General features: G+C 43.5%; 1 protein-coding gene across 2 annotated transcripts in view; it reads right to left on the bottom strand.

The window, feature by feature from the left end:
* Nucleotides 1–9,290: 9,290 nt before the first annotated feature.
* pik3r3b (phosphoinositide-3-kinase, regulatory subunit 3b (gamma)) overlaps nucleotides 9,291–19,720 on the bottom strand; it is a 187,469-nt gene continuing 177,039 nt past the window's right edge. For both annotated transcript variants that reach the window (XM_007899869.2, XM_042335555.1), the window contains 9 exons: nucleotides 18,356–18,467; nucleotides 17,440–17,538; nucleotides 16,115–16,295; nucleotides 15,338–15,463; nucleotides 14,556–14,698; nucleotides 13,805–13,981; nucleotides 13,419–13,493; nucleotides 12,803–12,973; nucleotides 9,291–9,722 (listed from right to left, as the gene is read on the bottom strand). In XM_007899869.2, the coding sequence (XP_007898060.2) occupies nucleotides 9,524–9,722; nucleotides 12,803–12,973; nucleotides 13,419–13,493; nucleotides 13,805–13,981; nucleotides 14,556–14,698; nucleotides 15,338–15,463; nucleotides 16,115–16,295; nucleotides 17,440–17,538; nucleotides 18,356–18,467 (1,283 nt within the window). In that variant the 3' untranslated portion in view covers nucleotides 9,291–9,523. The remainder of the gene's footprint in view (nucleotides 9,723–12,802; nucleotides 12,974–13,418; nucleotides 13,494–13,804; nucleotides 13,982–14,555; nucleotides 14,699–15,337; nucleotides 15,464–16,114; nucleotides 16,296–17,439; nucleotides 17,539–18,355; nucleotides 18,468–19,720) is intronic.

The raw sequence follows: 19,720 nt of genomic DNA, 5'->3' as shown, positions 1-19,720 counted from the left end.
GTCACAGGCTCCACACTTGAGAGCTTGAACTCTGGTCAGTGTTGGATGATGTCAGCTGCTAATGGAATTTCCCCCATTATAACCCTGCATCATCGCAACCAGGCTCCAATAACTAAGATGCAAATGCAAAACTGGCCACTTCAGCCCATGTTGACATTTGTTTAAAACATGATGGGACTGTAGAACATCCACAAAATATAGTCAATTCGGCGTTCAGTATTCACTCACAAAATATACAGTCAATTCACTTTAAACTATATTCTGTGAAGCTCTTTTGAGACGTCTCAATGTCATGATAATGCACTCTATCAAATGCAAGGATTAATAAATGGAAGGATTATTATTATTATTATTATCCCAAAACACGTCTTACATACTAAAGGGAGTTAATGAAAGGCTCGATTTCCATTCAGCCTGTTAAGTCTGGTTTCTGCTCATTAAATTATGAATTTACAGCTATGGCTCCTAGAGTTTGAGGAATCACAACTACAGTTAATGAACCATTCCCAAGGTCAGGGTTAATTACATTTTACAGTCTCAAGACTGTTTTGTTTATTCTTGATCAAAGATGTCCTTTGAAGCTTTTGTTTATTTGGAACTGGAGATCAGAAAAGAACCTAAGAGGGAACTTTTCCTCAATTCATCAGTAAACAAAAGGTACTGCAGAGATTACAACATTCCTGGGAATTTACGGAACTCAAGTCAAATCTATCAAAAACTTAACTCTGGCTAAAAGTTTGGTCTTTTGTAAGATTATATATTGTTTTCTTTTCATTTATTTTCCAAATTTTGTGCTTCTGTATCGTCTTTTGTGTCATGTAAATCTATCACCGTTTAATAAATTTATGTTTGGTGAAATTTCCTCTTATTGAATGAAACTGGGATATCAAATGCATATACTTTAATATTAACAAACTGCTAAATGCCTTACTACGTAAGAGAGGTTGTCATTTAAAGGCAAAATACAGCGCCTGTTTATAAAGGGACATGGATCAATTTAAAGAGAGTCCTCAGGAAGCCTTTAAAAGTCTTTAAAAATTGGGACATATGCACCTTAATTTTTTTTGACAAGAGACCTTGGAAGTGTTGGGAAATGAGTCACTGAACCTATTGACACAGTGGTTCCCCGCACCCGATAGTTAAGAAAGTGAACAAAATAAGGGGATGTTCTGTGCAGATAACAGGCAACAATAAGTAACTGTGAGGCTTGTTGCACCACTTACCTTAGTTCACTTCTTTGTTTCTTTCCCCTCGTTATAGTCTCCCAAATCACACACCATAGCTTCTCGAGGAGACTGATGACTGCAGAATTAATGTTATCTCGAGGCATCCACAAGGATGTGCACAAGAGCTTCTGAACCCCTTCCCACCACCACCCGACAGATCTAATGTTTGCAAAGAGGGCGCAAACATGTAAACAAATGGGGGCTAAACCCCATTTCCCATGTCCGTCTATATGGTGTCCGAATTCTGTTTTATTTGGATTTTTGTTCAAATCAGCTTGCTGGGGTTCTCATAGAATTGTGTAGAATGAACTGCACGGAAACAGGCCTAGACTGTGCCTGGGTTTACACTCCACACGAGTCTTCCCCTCACTCCTTACCTCCTGCCATACCCTTCTGTTCCCTTCTCCCGCATGTGTCTGTCGAGCTTCCTCTTAAATGCATCTACACTGCCTGATTCAACCACCACCTCAGGCAGTAAGCTCCACATTCCCACTAACCTCACATTCCCATTAAAAGGTAAATCATGCATCCAATAAATATCACAAACAAGTCCTTTTAATATGTTGGATAGATGCATTTGGTATTTCAACAGTAACATCTACTGATCACCTGAGAACAGAGAAGGATATAGGCACAATGCTTAAAAAGCACCATTTTACCATCACAGCAAACTCTCCTGTGCCAAAAGGGTTAATATCCCCTTGTTGAAAATGGAGATAACTGTGATTATTGTATTGTGTAAACCATGCGTAAATGTGCAAACTGTTGTGTACAAAAGACATCACAGGCCTTAATAGTGTAATTAACCAAATGATTGCTTGTTGGGTACATTATTATTATTATTATAATAATTAAGGTTCATCTGTAATTCCTTCTGTATACACGGTTTGCACATGGTGCAAAATGCTCGTGCATGTTACACAAAGTACTCAAATGTGTTGTACAAAAGTGTGCACATGCTTGGTATATTATGCAACAAATGTACTTTTGCGTAGTCCGTTGCGTGGATCTGATCAAATCGAACCTAAAGCATTCAGCACAGCAATCTACAGGAGAATCATTGAATTCCGTCTCCAAGGAGAGAGGCAAAGACCGGGGGGGGGGGGGGGGTGGTAGAAAGGACGAAAGGCGCAAACCTTTTTCAATCAAAAAGTTAAAACTTCACACCGATTCTGAACAAAATACATTTTTTTTTATTCTGCAAGATAGATGAATAATATGAAGTTATGGCAACTTGACAAAAAAGGAAAAAAAAAATCACAAAAAGCTGTAGAAATTCTGAAGACAGTAGCAGTTACTGTGTGGAAAGTGTAACACAGAGTCAATGGTTAGAATGCAGAAAATCCCATACATGCTGTGACCAGTTATTGCTGTCACAAGATAAAAGACTCAACTGCGGACTAGGAACAGAGATTTGTACAACTGATACAACCTAGTGCAGTATACAGTTATCTGTAAAGTATAATATGCCAAAACGGAGTATAGCCGATGCTACTGTATTAGTCATATGGATGAAAGTAACCTTTTCTTGTAAGCTACATAAATTCATATTAAACTACACCGTTTACAGACAGAACAAAGCTGAATTACACCATACAACAGTCAACATACTTAAATTACATGCTGGGTGGGTAGGGAGGGGAGGGTGTTGTCTTTGAAAAGTGCATGAAAGTTCTGAATGAAATTTCTTTCCTCTTTTCTAAAATCAGAGAAATAGAGAAATAGAAAGAGAGACGTAGAGACAGAGAGCGAGAAAGATGGAGAGAGAGAGAGAGAGAGAGAGAGAGGAGGGGAAAAGAACACACAAAAAAATGGTTACTTTATTTTTTGACCCACTTCCCAGAACAAATCGTGTAAAGCCTTCTGTCCTGCAGAGAACCCAAACAATCCAATTCAGTATAATAGAAAAAATAAAAATGAATAAACAAAGAATATAATCGTTTTCAAATAAAGCAAGTATAATCAGGATAGAACTTTTAAAGTGTTCGTTAAAACAAAAAAAAAACTATTCATCTCGTCTCAAAAGCACACTTTGCCGCATCTAGCGATTCGTAAATTTTTTTTTAAAAAAAGTGCAAATACAATACTGACTAAAAAAAAAAAGGCATTTTTAAAAGGAAAAAGAAACTTGGAACACTTAAATTAATGAGTGTTGGTTCCGCCATTGGAGAGACACTGTTGCTCTGAAAAAAAAAGGAGTTTCTACTAAGACTAGGAACTCTTTTGTCAACTGAGTATTGTAAATCAGGTACTTTGTCCGCAAATATTGCAGCGATACAAGGTAGGTAACACAAAGACCACAAAATCCATTGATACCATGCATAAGGTTTCACATCTGCCTTGTAGTTGCTTGGGAACGGTGATATAGTGCAATATGCAATGGAACCCTGTGCATTCCGCTCACGGAACTGGGTTCATTCACACCCAGACTGAGATGTTTTGTGAGTTCTTATATTGTCCCAAATGAATCGAGTGGTGGTTGCCTTGATCCAGTTTCCAATGGAAATAATGAACGTATCATAGCTCAAGATTTATTTCAAACTGAACGCAGGTTCAACACCCATTGAAAAGAGCGAGAGAGAAAGAGACTGTAAGATAGGTGGGCTCGGAGAGTGAATAAACAAACAGTCTTCTGAGGTTGAGGTACATTGTCACTGGGTGATAAAAGGCCACACGTGCAATGCATCTCACCGTGTGTTATACCTGATTTGGGAGAGCTTGATGGAGCTATTGGGCGTGAAGGGGGGAAAGGTGCTATTCTGCAGCATTCCCATCCTTAAAACCATTGGAGGGTGGAAATAGGCACCAATATTCTATCTTTTAAAGATACATTTGTCAATGTAACAAATTTCTGGTCAGGTTGAGAATTAACTTCTGAAATCATGGGAGGAAAACTCCACCAGAAACACAGAATTCCCGCTCCTGGGAATTCTGTGTGTGCCTTCTGCCAACTCGTTTGGTGTGAACGGTTAACACGGTAGTTTAACACACTATCGTTATTGTCTGTTAAACTGAATCGGCACATGGAGCCAAATCCCCATCAAGACCAAGAGATGCCAATGGATGTCAACAATGGTGACTAAATGGCAGCATTAACTACTCCGATGAAATACAGTGTGGGTCAGATATGAACAGGGAAAAATTCCACCATGGTCTAAATGTATCTATCATCATAGCATTTGAATAATAATAATAATCCTTGCATTTGATATATTGCCTTATCAAGTCTTCGAGACATCTCAAAACCTGGTTTATTTTCAACTTTAAAACATTTTTTTGTTAACCTTTTAAAAGATCCTGCAGAAAATCAGCTTCAAAACCAAGACTGTATTTAAGTATAACAAATTCCGGATGCTCTAAAATGCCTACGTTAATTGAGAGCAAATCTGGACCCAGTTGGAATTTCTCCCCCAAAGTGCTTTAGCCCCAATACTCAGGAGAAGATTTCCTATGTCACCACAGTGAGTTTTCCCACCTCCCACATCTCTATGAAGTGTCCCATCAAGATTGCCAATTTAGTGCCATTAAACATTAAACAATGGGACATTCCTGTGAGGTGAGCTTCTAAACTGGGACCACCAAAACCCATTTCACTTCGGGCCCGTTCTAGCAAGAGGAGACTTTCATTTAAAACCTGGTCAAATAAAAATTAGCTCGCTATGCTAACCCACTCGTCCCAGGCACCCGCTCCCCCAGCTCGTTCTTGAAACCTATTGGCAAGATTAAAGAACATGCAACGTGATCCACAGTACAAGGATTCACAGCCCACAATAACGGTACAAGGAAACTCTTCCAATATTTAGCTCACCTCCCGATGGACTGACTAGCGACACTGGTAAGGAAAGCTTCTCAATGTGGGCGCTTCGATTGTGCGAAGGCCGTTCTGTTAACAAATGCACTTCTTCCCTGAAAAGAAGTCAAATTTAGGCTTGAAAATCCAACCAGTATCCTCTTTTATTGAAGGGCGCTGGAAGGTGGTGACTTTGGAGGATGATTAAATGCCGTTTCGAGGAGAGGGTCAGGACAGGGAGATGCACAAAGTGATTACTACCAAAGAGCAAATTTCAGCAAGTCACAACTTTAATCTCAGTCGGGGTTGACTCACTGGGACACTTCACATCAGCTTAGAATATTTTTCTTTACACGTTTTGTTTAGAAACACATTCAAAAAGTCTTTGCAACAGGGACTTTAGACTTCAGGTCCTTCTTCTGGTAAGACAAAATTTGTTCTTTCAATAAGAATTGCCAAAACGCAGTGAGGTGTCAAGATTAATTGCAACAAGATGCACCAATCCCAACCCCCACCCCTTCCACCCGTAACATTAGCCTGAGGTTCATCATTTCTTCAGCTGAAGCCGCACAGGAACAAAAAACGAAGGCCAACTGACTGGTCTGCCCTTCCCAGGTCAAATAGGTCATTGATATTTTGAGATCTCGGTAAGGTTGTGGGGAAGAGGGAAAGGTGGAGACAAGAGAGGAAAGATAGCAGGTAACCCAAGAATAGATATGGTAGATTGAAACTTCGTTGAGCTCTCTCTGGTGTATCCCAATATAAACATGCCACTACATCCACACAACAAAGGGTGCCAGTCTTGCGGTATTGTATTTTGCAAACATTGGGTCAATTTATGAAATAAAGTTGTATTTAATTTGGGGGTGGAGTTAACTCACGCCCTCCCCTCTTGATTACAACTTCACTCTCAGCATTCCTGCCTCCGGCGTTTGACTGGCAAATCCCTGATTGTCCAGCGCCTCGGGACGTCCTCCCAACGTGAAAGGCGCTTTACAAGTGTAATTTGTTGTTGTTGTTGCTGCACGGGCTTGGGTTGATGGTTCTCACTGGATGGCAGGGGTAGCCAACACCTGTGGTCTGTGAGACACAACAGCACTCAGTGCAGGTAGTGCTCCCCTCAGTTGATTGCCGGACAAGAGAGAGGTGAATAGTTCTTGCAGACAGAGGGCATGATGCCAGCTGGGAACAGCTCTCGCTCACTCACTCACTAGCAGACTATTAAACCAAAAGTATCCTTAACACAACTGTAAATGTTGATTAGAGAAAAAACATGTTTGCAGGCAGGTTTTGCAGGCAGGTCACGATGAGAGGAAAACCATACAGACGAGGATGGCATCCGAGGGCATCGCCCTGGGCTAAGGTAAGGAAATAATCTTCTTGGAAAAATCAGCTTCTCGTAAAAGACTGAACAAGATCTTATGTCTAAAACCTTTCACTCAGCGTGATACACACAAGGGTTCCAATTGGACTAAAGTGCCCAGCCTTAGTATTTGTAACAAAAAAAATCAGTCTCTCTCTTATTCTCTCAGAATAAAGGGTTAAAAAGTACAAAGTACCCATTTTAAAAATAAGTTTCTGCACTTCTGAATGTTTAATAGAAACGCCTCCTTAAGGTCTCACAGAATTCTCTGCAGCGCCTCCAATATTTTTTTTCACTTCAGTCTTTTTTCTTATCTCCATAAAGTACCTTTTTTTATTCCCCCCCTCGAACGTTTGAACCACAAACTGGGGGTTCGTTACTTTTTCATCATTACAAAAAAAAAGAAAAATTCCATTCAAACAACAGAAATTACGATTGCTCAAGTACCAAGGAAAAGGGGCTTTTCTTCTTTGTTTCCTCTCTCTCTTTTTTTTACACAAAAAAACCCGGCCACAGTTAAAACCACACCATTGATATAATGCTGGAAAAAAGAACCAGCGTAGTTTGTGCGCAGTGAAGACATTTCTTTCAAATATATATATATTAAAAATAAAGAAGCCTTTTCCACTCTGGCTGGGATTGGCAGTAAATCTGAGACCCCTGCAGCAGAAAAGAATGGCAGCAAAGTTTTCATTTGCCACCAGCTGCCCCAAGACCTAATACGATCGCCTCGCCTTGTTATTTCGTCGAAGTCTGCGGTTTACACCGTATGCATCAGGCCTCCGATTGTATCGAAAGAGATACCAAGTCTTCCTATTTTTAAGCAAAAATCACTCAATTGCATCCGGACTGTTAAGGAAAAAGGAATCCTGACAATTTAACATGTCGCGTAAATTCCTAAGCCATGGACTTAGGAGTGTTGTACAGGAAATTCCAGAAAAATGAAACATCAGATCTCTTCTCAATCCTGTAAATGCAATTTTTTCCACCCCCCACCCCAAAAGAGACAAATGTTGGGGGAAGGCGGGAGGGGATAAAATTCACGTGATAAAACAGGAAGAAAATGTCTCGGTTTGCATCCTGAATTCGCGATTTTATTTTTGGCAGGAAGGAGATTGGGGAGTGGGAAAATAAAAGCCCGGAACCCAGAGAGAAGATTTGTGAAAGTCCTTGTGAAAATTGTACAATTAGGATTCTCGGTCCCCCCCAAAAAAACCAAACACAATGAAGAAAAATTTGCATCGAAGAAAACGACACCGTTACTGTAGAAAATCAGCTGCCATCAGTTTATTTTCGCTTTTTTTTTTAATTGAAAAAAAAAGTCACGGGGGAAGAAAAAAAAATCGTTCTTTTTCTCCATTTAATTGCACATCTCCAAACAAATATCGAGCCCATTGAGAGACTTTTGTTGCCGTTGAACGAACCATCTTTTCACAACAATAGATTCTCCTACGGGTTATTTTTGAGCATTTGGGATTCTCCCTATAAAACGCTGAAAGGCAGACGAAATTGGCTGATCATTTTTAACACAAAGGGAATTTCATGCCACATACACACTCCTTATACACATAACCTCACGCTCTCCTGCTAGTTGTTGTCTATCTGCACCCCCCCCCCACAACCCCGCACACACACACATCTAGAAGCATTGCACGTTGGACTCTCCTTATTCATGAATGGAGGGGGAACAGAATAAGATTTTTAAAAAAACACAAGAACCTTTTGAAAACGCATTCGAATTCCCCAAATTTCCACAACGCCTGTCCCTCCCTTCCCCCAACTCTTGAGTACCTTCGAAACATCTGCCTCCTCACCCTTTAAAGCTTATCTTATGTACGACCGGATAACATTTTCGAAAAAAAAATTCACTTGTCTTTTTCTATATTCCTATACTCATAGAAAAAAAAATTTCTGCATTTTGCGCTTTCGAAACACCACACGAAAGAGATTTTGTTTTTTAAAAAAAAATTGGTGTTAATATAAATGCACAGCTGTAGACATCTGACTGAATAATATTAAATGCTAAAACCAACATCAAAGGATGACCAGGTCTTAAAACTTTTGGGTAAAAAAACATTTCCGCAACCCCCCTCCGCCCCACTTCTCCCCTCCCCACCCACCGAATGTGCGTGAAGAGCTTTTAGACTCACGGAAGCTGTAAAGCATTCTCTTTTATTTGAATCTTGTATGTATCTTTAAACGTGTACTCCATCAGTACATTAAAACAGAGACTCCCATCGTACGATTGTTTTTAAAATAACTTTTTTTTTTGCCAAGTTTTTTTGTGAAAACTTTTTTTTGTGTGTACGTGGGATTTTGTTTTTTTTTGTTCTTTTCCCCCCACCCCTGCCCTCCCCCCACACGCCCCCACCCCACCCCACCCCACCCCTCCCCCCCCCACCCCACACCCACCCCCATCAGAAGCTTCCTCGAATGCTTTCAGTCTTCTTCCAACTCTGGTTTCGGTAAAACGTCCTGAGCAAGTGAAAGTAAAATCGGGGGTAATCAGGCGGAGTAATCAGTCCCACGAGACATATGGTGACTAAGCTAAGAACAAGATGAGGACAGGTGTTCTTTCACCATATGACGGACACTTGCTCTTGCCTGACAGTGGCGAGAGAGAGAGAGAGAGAGAGAGACGGAGTTCGTAGAGATCTGAAGTTAAGACTTAACGAGAGCTCTTGCCGGCTGGCTCTTTCCAAATCTTTTTTTTCTCTCTCTCTCTCCACCACACAAAAAAAAAGCATGTCTGAAAGTTTGGAGGGGTGCAAAACTCGCTCAGCGTGAACATCCGGTCGTCAGCAACACACTGGTTCGGATCGAAGTATCAGCTCCACGCCCGTTGACGTTGAAACAAATCCGTTTCCCCACCTCCTCTCCTCTCCTCTCCCGCAATTCTAGGTGCGTTTCCAGTTTATTTTTGTGTGTGAGTGTGTGTGTGAGTGCGTGTGTGTCTCTCTCCGACTTAAAAGCAAAAAGGAACAAGACAGTCACAGCTGGCAGTTTAGGTAGCACCATGGTCACCTGAACTCTCTTCCGAGCACACCACTGTCCTGATTCACATTCTGTACTCACTGTGCAAAAAGCAGCCAAGTACAATGCCCTCAAGTGTTCTGTAATCTGTCACCGCCCGACTCCGAACATTCATCTGCGCAGAGAGGGCATCTGGCTGTACACGGGGTAAGCCAGTCTGACATTCAGAGAGTCATTGTGCTGGACCAGTGATGTTTGCTGGTAGTGTAGCACCAGGTCTTTCAGAGTGCTGTACAAGTTATACGGTTCGGCGAATCCATAACCTCTCGGTGTGCTGTAAATCACGCAGTGCTTGATTTCTCCGTCGGCTCTGCAAACATAAGACACGCAAGAACCCGTTAGGCAGAGAGTGAACCCCCACGAAAAGTCACGTTGCTGAGACAACCGGTCGGTCCAAGATACAAACACTGGGAGGCCTTTACCTCAAATCGTTTGTATAAGTAAAAAAAATATAATAATTCCTTCATTTGACCTAGCATTGGGAGGACGTCACAAAGGGCTTCACAGGATGTATTGTAAAGTGGAACAGTAGGGTTGGTATACATGGCAGCCAGTCTGTGACATAGCAATGTCCCACAAACTGCCATAAGATGAATAGTGTAGTTTTGTTTGAGGGATCAGGAGAGAGAAGCTCCTTTCTCTTTTCGACTAGCGCCACGGGATCTTTAACGTCCACCAAACAGGCAGACGGGACCTCGGTTTAACATCTCATTTAAAGCAAACAGCTTATCAGTACAAGACACCAAAGAAAGGTTCAGTACTTTTATCAGTTAAACGTACCATCTTGTAATCAATATTGGAGCAAGTTCCTTCGTGATACTTTAATAGTATTTACTCTTTTGTCTACTTTAGTTCTCCTCTTCCCGCTTCCCAACCTGCAGCTGAAGAACCGTGAAGGTGTGAAAGGGAATCGGGAAGGAAAACAATGCCTCGGGGGTCTGAGGAGGATAGCAATTACGGGAGGAAATACTTTCAAAGGTAAACATGCTGCCTCCTGTTTTCTGCGTTAAAATCGTGTTGTTTTATGCTTTGCTTTGAAGTGTTTACAATGCGGAGAGGAGAAAAAAGCACTTCTGAACCTCATCAAATTCGTAATCAGACCATTATGTGGTCTGCTTTCTACCAAAAGATTTCTCTCTCTGATCCCTAAAAGCGAGGGAGGGGAGGGAGGGAGGTAGATATTTGAGAAGTAAGCACATTAAGCGTTGTAGAGAATGTCAGGAGATAGGATTAAAAAGATAAATAGCTGGCCCTGAAATAATACATGGTAAAGCAGCCTCATTGAACCCAACGGTCTATTCCTTTCCCTATGTTCCCCGCTGAATCAGAAATTGATCCAACTCTCTTTTGAATGGTCTGAATGGGTGGGAATTAACTGCAAACGTATCCTACTGTCAGGAGCGTGAAGACGCTCAATTTAACTCAGGCTGCGTGTGACCTGTGAGATCCTTGACGTGTTCCCATCCAGATTCTATACCGAATGGCTCTGCACCGTCACCTTATTGAATTCCTCCAGTATTTTCCAAACCTCGGATCATATCCCACCACCTTTCATCTCGTCTTCAATGAGAATAGATTAAGCTTTCTTAGTGTCTTTTCACAGCCGAGCGATCAACAAACAAAACAAAACCCCCCCAAAAAGGAATCACCTTTGTTGTCGGTGACCACCACCACCAGACAGAACGCTCCACATGTCGTCTCGCTAATGCTTTATACAGCGTGACAGTATCACTTCCTATGGGTCTACTCACACAGCCACCCCCCCGCCCCACCACACAAGGTACCGCTTCCCTTTCCAGCTCCTCAGACTCTCGGGGACGCTTCCTATAGTCGCGCCGATTGTTGTACACAATTGGTGCTTCCTGACCCCCAAATTATTGACGTCCGCGAATCCATTTAACTTTCCAAACCTCGGGATTAGAGCGATCTCCACGTCACGCTTCGTATTATTTTGCGGGGCCAGACCCATTGCTTTGGTTGTGATACCGCTACGTTGCGCGAGGGAATTGTTTGAGGGAATCATTTAAATCCAGTCATTTATCTCCCATCAACAGTCGGCCCGCCATTCACAGAGATGCTCGATTTCTCTCCCCTCCGCCTCCCTCCCCACACGCACACACACACACACAATAAAAACGCACGCACCATTTGTTGTGTTGGCGATTAGCAATGGAAGTTGAGCCTTGTGCAGCTGGTCAAAGCGCCATCAAGGTCTCTCTTCCCAGAAGAAAGATATCGCTTTAATCCTTTGAGGCGGTGAGAATTTGGATTTTTACTGTAGTTTATTGTGAGTGGAGCAGAGAAGCCATTCTTTTCCAACACAATCATATCGAAGTGTTCGGTCTGTCCCACAGAGCCCTGGTTATATGCCAGGCCTCAGAGACAAAGAGTCCTCAATGCGTTTCCCTCGACTTCCCTCCTTCTCCCCCTCTCCCTCCCTCCTTTTGCCCCTCTCCCTCCTTCTACCCCCATCCCTCCTTCTCCAAACGGGAAACTGGATACGGTTTAACGTCTTATCCAAAGGATGGTATCTATCAAAACAAAATAATAATAATCCTTGCATTCGATATAGCGCCTTATCACGTCTTCGAGATAATAATCCTTGCATTTGATATAGCGCTTTTCACGTCAGGAGGACGTCCCAAAGCACTTCACAGAACACACTGTAAAGTGAATTGACTGTATATTTGTGGGCGAACGCGGCAGCCAATTGCGCACAGCAATGTCCCGCAAACAGTCGTAGATTGAAAATGACCAATTTATTATTGTTTTTTTTTTGGAGGGATTATTATTAGGCTCTGTGTGGAGTAAGGAAACTTGCCCAAGGTTTCGCCCTGACCTGCCTGGAATTGAACTCAGGTCTCTCACTTGCAAAGCGAGGACTCCACATGGAGTCCTGTAGCTCAGTGTCTCAAAGCACTGAGAGTGTCTCAGATGTCTCAAAGCGCTTCACGGAATATACGGTAAAGTGAATTGACGGTATATTTGTGGGCGAAACGCGGCAGCCGATTGCGCACAGCAGCGTCCCACAAACAGCCGTGGATTGAAGTGACCAATTTATTATTGAGTTTTTTTCTTGAGGGATTATTATCAGGCGTGTGGACCGAGGAAGCTTGTCCCAAGGTTTCACCCTGACCTGCCGGGAATCAACCCAGGTCTCTCGCTTACCTCTGGCGATGCAGCAAAATATCCAGCCCTGCATGGGGAGTGTCAGCCCAGATTGTGTGGGCTTGAAGTCCCGACCTGGGGCTTGAACCCAGTCTTCTGACTCAAAAGGCAATAGAGCTACCGACTCAGCCAGCCTGACATGTAAAAATCTGGATCAAGGTTTGCCTTCACACCTGCCTGGACTTACAGACATAAACGTAGTAAACAGTGGCAGGTACTTACACCACAGAACAGGCATAGCAGCCCTTTTTACTGCTCTCTCGAATGAGGAAGGCGCCATCCGATTTCCCTCGGAGCAAATCTTCAGCCTGTGTCCTGTTGATGGCTCCCACAAACCAGGTCTTCTCATCGTAGTGAGGAAGGTTTTCGTCTTCTTCAGTCATGAAATAGGTGCTGAGGGCAAAACCATTCACAGACAGGAGTTAAGAGTGCACAGCACACTGTCCCCTGGCAGTAAGTAAGGCAGCCAGTGTCCAACACTGCCTTTTACCCCATCGCCTTCAGGATTAACATGACAATTACATTAGTCGAGGTTGCAACATGGGGGCTATGAAGTTACTCCCTTATATAGCTTATCCTTTGTGCCTCAAGTCGATCAGCATCTCCATCACAGCTTTCCCCCCTCCGTGCATTGTTTCATTGCTTCCCCCCTCCCCTCCGCCCGTGCAAAGCTCGAACTTCACTGCGCATTCACCTCCGTTTCTTTCACTGACTTAAGTCCCCTCTCACTCTCTCTCCTTCCCTCCTCGCTATGTCGGTGTTCAGCGCTTTTCCCGTTAATCCTCCTCCCAGTTAAGGTGTAAGGAAAACACACTGCAAGAGGACAAAATCTACTCACTCATCTGTGTTCTCATTTTTGATTCCGAGCCAGTCGTTTATTCGTTTTTGGCGCACTCCTTTGTGATTGAGCCACCTGCAGGGGCGGGGGTGAGGTTGGGGGTGGAGGGGGGAGAGAAGGATAAGAAAGAGAGAGGGAGGTAAAGAGAAAAACATAAATGTTTCAATCACTGCCAGCACTCCGCTAACATTCAACCCACACAATACGCAGTCAATTCACTTTACAGTATATTCTGCGATGTGCTTTGAGATGTCTCGAAGATGCAATAAGGCGCTACATCAAATGCAAAGATTATTATTATTATTATTATTATTCACCGACGCTCACCCCTTTAGGAAGGTAGGTCCTAAATAAACCGTATCGTTTGTCTCGCGCTTCCCACTTACACAAGGTACTGATCCCTGATCTTCCGCAGCTGAATGAGGTCAGGCTTGATGCTGTTCATCTTCTTGTCAATCTCCCGGTTGTCAGCCGCTTGTTTCTTCAGGTCCTGCTCCAGGCGAATCTTACTGTCGTGGATCTCCCCGAGACGAGACTTGAGCTTCTCGTAGTTCATCATTATCCTGGCATGCAAGAGGAGGCGTGTTACAATTACTGCTAAAGAATGGGCATCGGGAGGCCCGAAATTCCACCCGCTCTTAGCCTGTAACACTAGCGTTAAGTTAGCGGTAGAAAAAGGAATAATTCCGTTGAATTTAGTGGAAGATTTTTTTCAATTTGTTCTTAAGAATTGGGCTCTTAAATTCAGGCTGAATGAAAGAATCTGCGGCCATTCTGCACCACCTTAAAATTGGAAGCCAAAGTAGTCTTACAGGCTAAGGCGTCCTGAGAATATTTAAGGTGGCGCGGAATTGTAGAATTTGGTCTTGAACTCTGAACCGGTCTTCGACAACAACTGCAGAAAAATCAGCTTCCTAATTAAAAACTCAACAAAGCCACGTGAACTTAATTTTCCCCCTCGAAGAGAGATTGCACCCGAGTCTAGATTTACCCTATTTACGCAGCAGTTCTGTGCCCTGAATTTGTCAAGTTATTACATTTGGTCTTAACCATAAATAGTTTTTTCTTGTTGCTTCTTCAATACAATAATTTTGTATAATCCCGACCCAATGTTCATTCGCAGCTTTCCCATCTTACCGTTCGATTTCCTTTTCATTTCCTTCCCTACGGAACCGCTCGATGTACTCTTTGCTGTAACGTTCTTGGGTGTGACACTGCTCTTCGAATATTTTTATCGTTTCATTAAAAGCCTCGATTGCAGTTCGTTTCATTTGGATTTCCTGCAGGAGAAAGAGAAAGAACAAAAGTTCAGTTTAAACGGGTGGCTGAGCAGACAGTCAGATAAGACACAGGTTTTTGGACACTCTACAGTGTATACAGTAACACTGTGTACACTATAGTTTTTCGCCCACAAAATATACAGTCAATTCACTTTACAATATATTGTGAAGCGCTTTGAGACGTCTCAATGACGTGATAATGCGCTGTATCAATTGCAAGGATTATTATTATATGACACATACCATGTTGTGTTCACCCTGCTTTACGTTAAAAAGTATATTACTGTATAACCTGCACAATCTGACAACAAGAATGATCCTTGCATTGGTGATGATCAATTGCTGCACTACCACTGTGTGCAAATTGGCTGCCACGTTTCGCCCACAAAATACACAGAGTCACAGCGCTTTACAGCGCATTCGGTGAGGCTCTTTGAAAAGTCTCGCACCGTGATAAGGAGCTACATCAAATGCACAGGTAATGATTATATTCTAACAGGTGCAATTACTCTTTTGTGAAAGACGTTGTGAACCCTGATGCAAGGAATATTACGGAGACGGGGAGGGTGGGGGGAACTGTGAATATCATTGTATCACGTAGCAGAAGCCATCAGTTAAAAAAAAGCATCTTGGCTTTACCTGCAAAGTCCTTGTGTATTCTTCATAAAGCCGGTCGTATTCTTTACTCTTCTCCTGATATTGATTATGGTATTCCTGCAGCTTCTTGCCAACAGCATCGATATTGTCTTCTTTCACCACTTGATCCTACGTGACAAAGTTTACGAAGAATGGTCAAGCGTCCGTACTTTGTGGCTGTTGGCAAAGCTATTTCGGTTCCACCCAGGCGGGCAGTGAATAATTAATAAAAACTGGAGCCGTTGCTATCTCTACGTGAATCTGATGTATCTATTGCTGTAATCTTTCCGATTTTATCTAACTTATTATTACAGAGTAGAAGTACCTGTATTGGCCTCGTAAGCCAAGCATTGTAGCGCAATGTTCAACGGGAACAGGACACATCGGATCAAACTAATGCAGATCAAAGTCTGTTTTTACAGTGAAAAACACCTGAAAGAAAATCCAGGACTCAAGCTAAATAGCAGTCAGAACTAGTCACCAGATTGGTGCTCCATTGGTCTGAACTGTCACCCTCATGCCTTCTGGCTCCACGTATGCTCAGAGTGTAACTTGGTGAATGGCAGAATACTGTTAGAATAGAATAATCCGTGCTATTGTGACCTCCCGTTGTGAATGCAGCATCCAAGGAGGATATTTTGAGGAGGGATACATAGCAGAACAAACTCATAGCACGTTTACTGCCCTTTAACCCATTGTGTTTGCTCCCCAACTGGAGCCAACCCAATTTCCCTTCGAAAAGCTCTATTAACACAGGAAACATAAAGAGGCTCAACTCACCTGTTGGAACTTGGAGACCGGATACATTAATTTAACATCAAGCTTTGGGTTATACTGGGCCAAGGACTCGTGTCGATAATGGTTAATGAGCTCCACCACTGAATTAAAAGTGAGAGGGTCTGAGAAGCCGTACTTTCCATCCCGGTGGTAGATTTTGATCAGCTTGTTATTGCCGCCTTTCCTGTAAAACACAAACACGGAGAAAGGGTCACCACAAAGGGGTCATTCGTGTAGGGTCGTCTGTCCATGCATGTGGAGATTTGGGGACTCAGAACAAAATGAGGCAGGTAGGAGTTGGGATGGCAAGGCCAAAACATTCCTTTTTCGGTAATGCATAAAGATACAAACACAAAGGCAAAATACTGCAGATGCTGGAAATCTGAGATGAAAACGAAAGGTCTTCGCCCTGAAACGTGAACTCACTTTGCTCTCTCCATAGATGCTGCCTGACCTGCTGAGTGTTCCTGAGATACAAACACTGACTGGAGTAGCTCTGGTGATGGCAACAGACCTCAATACAGAGTGAGTCATTTGATTTGGACTTTGGTGAAGTAGGTAGGGATGGAGTGACCATAGCATTAGGAGGGGGGAGGGCAGGAGAAAGAGAGAGAAAGAAAGAGATCATCTTGTTCTTTCACACATGGTACCATAGTACAGCTGTGTGGATCAAAGGGAGAGCTGAGTGAAGCAAAAATAAACAAGGCCTCTATTAGTCTTGTGAGCTTCCTATGCTCCTGTGGGAGATCGGGTTTTTAAATAATTCTTCCTACCCCATTACCTCACTCAAAATGTATAGCCGACAAAAACAACAAAGGCAATGTCTGCATCTAGAAGGATGAATGAGAGAAATCGCTTTTTGTCTCCCACTCCAAGCTCAGGTAAGCAGCATTCTGCTCTACCCTGACAATGTGCCTTAAATTCCAAATACAAACGGGTTGATCTCCACCCCAATATCAGAGCAACATAAAGGAACAGGAGTAGGTCATTCAAGCCCTCAAACCTGTGCCACCATTGTATTAGATCATTGCTGACCTGTACCTCAACTCCAATCATATCACCCAAAGAGTAATGGAAATCTGGAACTCTCTCCCCCAAAAGGCTGTAGATTATGGCTGGATCCATTCACATTTTCAAGACTGAGGTGGATAGAGATTTGTTAGGTCAGGGTGTCAAGGGATATGGGGCAAAGGCGGGTAATTGGAGTTGAGGTACAGCTCAGCCACAATCTTATAAAACGGTGGAACATGGTCCAGGGGCTGAATGGCCTCCTCCAGTTTCTTGTTGAGATGCTGAGATGCTCTGGGACCCCGTTTGGTGTCTGTTACCTGAGGGTCAGCGTGTAATCCCCCTGCATCTTGGTCGAGGCGTCTCTCACCAGGAACGTACCGTCTGGCATGTCACGCAACTTGTCGTTCACTTCTTCCCTGCACACAGAGAGAGAGAGAGAGAGGAAAAAAATGGCAGGGATTAAACTGAAGGTGACCCAGCACATACAATCCACTTAGAAACAGGAGTAGGCCATTCAGCCGCTCGAGCCTGTTCCTCCGTTCTTTAAGATCATGGCTGATCTGTACCTCAACTCCAATTACCCGGCTTTGCCCTGAATCCCTTAATACTCTGACCTAACAAATAACTATCCACTTGCTGAGAATGTACAGTGTATCCCAGCGCGGCTATTCCTGCTAAACCATGATCAGATGGATTACCACAAGGCTGTACAGGCCTTTGAATACCTTTCTGTCTGACTGCCTTTCTTCATGCAGTGTTAATTTGCAACAAGGCTGCCCCCCGACTGCATTGAATGCCTGCTCTGCCGCAGTTACATAACATCCTCTCTTCTCTTCACCCCCTGTGCCGCCCCTTATCTTTTCCATGTCAGCGCCTTGGGACGTCTTCCTGACCCGAATGCAAGCGAGGGGCTGTACAAATGCTATGTTGTGTCGATGGGGACCTTTATCCATCAATTAGCTTGGTCTTTTGGGCCACCACTGAATTAGCAAGTTGTTGCTTGATCAGGAATATAGTCGGGAGTGAAAAGAAAAGGATTTTTAAGCTGCGCTGGTTGATCGACTCGATCTTGCCTTTGCCTTGCACAACGAACACAGAGAACAGTAGGATTTTTTTCCCCCCCAAAAAAAGTTACATTTAGCAGCGGGGTAGCAGCTGGCTTTAAAACCACACACTTATTTACCAAAATAATAGAGCTATGTCCGAACAGCCATTAGTAGCGCCCACACCTACCTGGAAATGTCTCCCCAATACCACTCTGCATCTTGCAGGGTTATGCTTGCACTGTCTTTGATTCCATTGACATTGACTGGCGTCATGGGCTTAGGCGGTTTCGGAGGCAGAGCTACAAGTGAGAGAGAGAGGAGGGCAGACAGATTAACAACAAAAACAACTTGAGTTTATGTAGCTCCTTTCATGCCGCACGGCATCTCAACGCGCTTGAACACCGCACGGCAGAAGTGTTGTTCTTTCTCCACCCGACACCACACCGACGTTAAAAGCTGCGGACGCATTGCAGGTCAGGACATCGAAGGCCAGTGGAGGTCAGCGTTCGAAACAGCTCGCTCCCGGCGATGGTCAGGGTTCTCAGCGAAGGAAAAACCCATGGAATCGACGACAGTGTTGTCGTCACCGGGTCCCAGAGACTTCACCAGGGGCAGGGCAGCACGTTGGTGCCATCCCTGAACACTAAACATGCCGTCGTTCTGGAAAACGCACCACAAACAAAGGCCGGATCTAACCCAAATTGCATGCGACAGCAGAATGAGCAGAGGTGTGGGGGTTGGGAGGGGAACGGATGTGTGGGGATGGGGCTGGGTGGTGGGGGGTTGTGGGGGGGGAGAGAAAGAGAGAGAGAGGGTAGTGGTTAACTTTGCCGCTGCTGTCTCTGGGAGGCAAGAGTGCAGTTTTCCAAAAACAAAATCAGATTAAAAGCTCGTCACACATTTGGGAACAAAGCCCAGTAAAATAAATGAAATGTCTTCTCTACCCTCCTTCAGCTCCTCGCCCCCCACCAGTACCTGTTTTTTTATTTCCTGCCTGCCTTTTTTTTAATAATAACCAGATGAAAGTATGTTTAATTTCCATGAACAATGTACATTGCATAAATAGGCAGAGGTTCCTAATTTTGCACTAGGATCTCTCCCTCCTGTGCCATTCCCAGCAACAGAGCAGGAAGGTCGCGAATACACACAACCAGAACCCAGACCTGTAGCTTAGTGGATACAGCACTCGAGATACAGCAGGCGAGAGGACCCGGGTTCGATTCCCGTAAGGGCGAGACCTTAGGCAAGTTTCCTTACTCCACACTCCTCTGTTTACCTAGCCGTAAGTAGGAACCCGGTTATTTAGTCGACTGTCGGACTTTCTGGAGGCAATAATCCCTTCAAAATAATAATAATAATTTGGTCACTCAATCCACGACTGTTTGTGGGACGCTGCTGTGCACAATCGGCTGCCGCGTTTGGCCCACAAAACATACAGTCAATTCACTTTACAGTATATTCTTTGAAGCGCTTTGGGACGTCTAGAAGACGTGAAAAGTGTTATATCAAATGCAAGGATTCTTTTTATTATTATTATATCATGACCAGTTAA

This window comes from Callorhinchus milii, unplaced genomic scaffold, assembly GCF_018977255.1.
Source record: "Callorhinchus milii isolate IMCB2004 unplaced genomic scaffold, IMCB_Cmil_1.0 Scaffold5, whole genome shotgun sequence".
NCBI lineage: Eukaryota > Metazoa > Chordata > Chondrichthyes > Chimaeriformes > Callorhinchidae > Callorhinchus > Callorhinchus milii.
The sequence above is the reverse complement of the archived record's forward strand: the minus strand, read 5'-3'. Positions and strand labels throughout refer to the sequence as shown.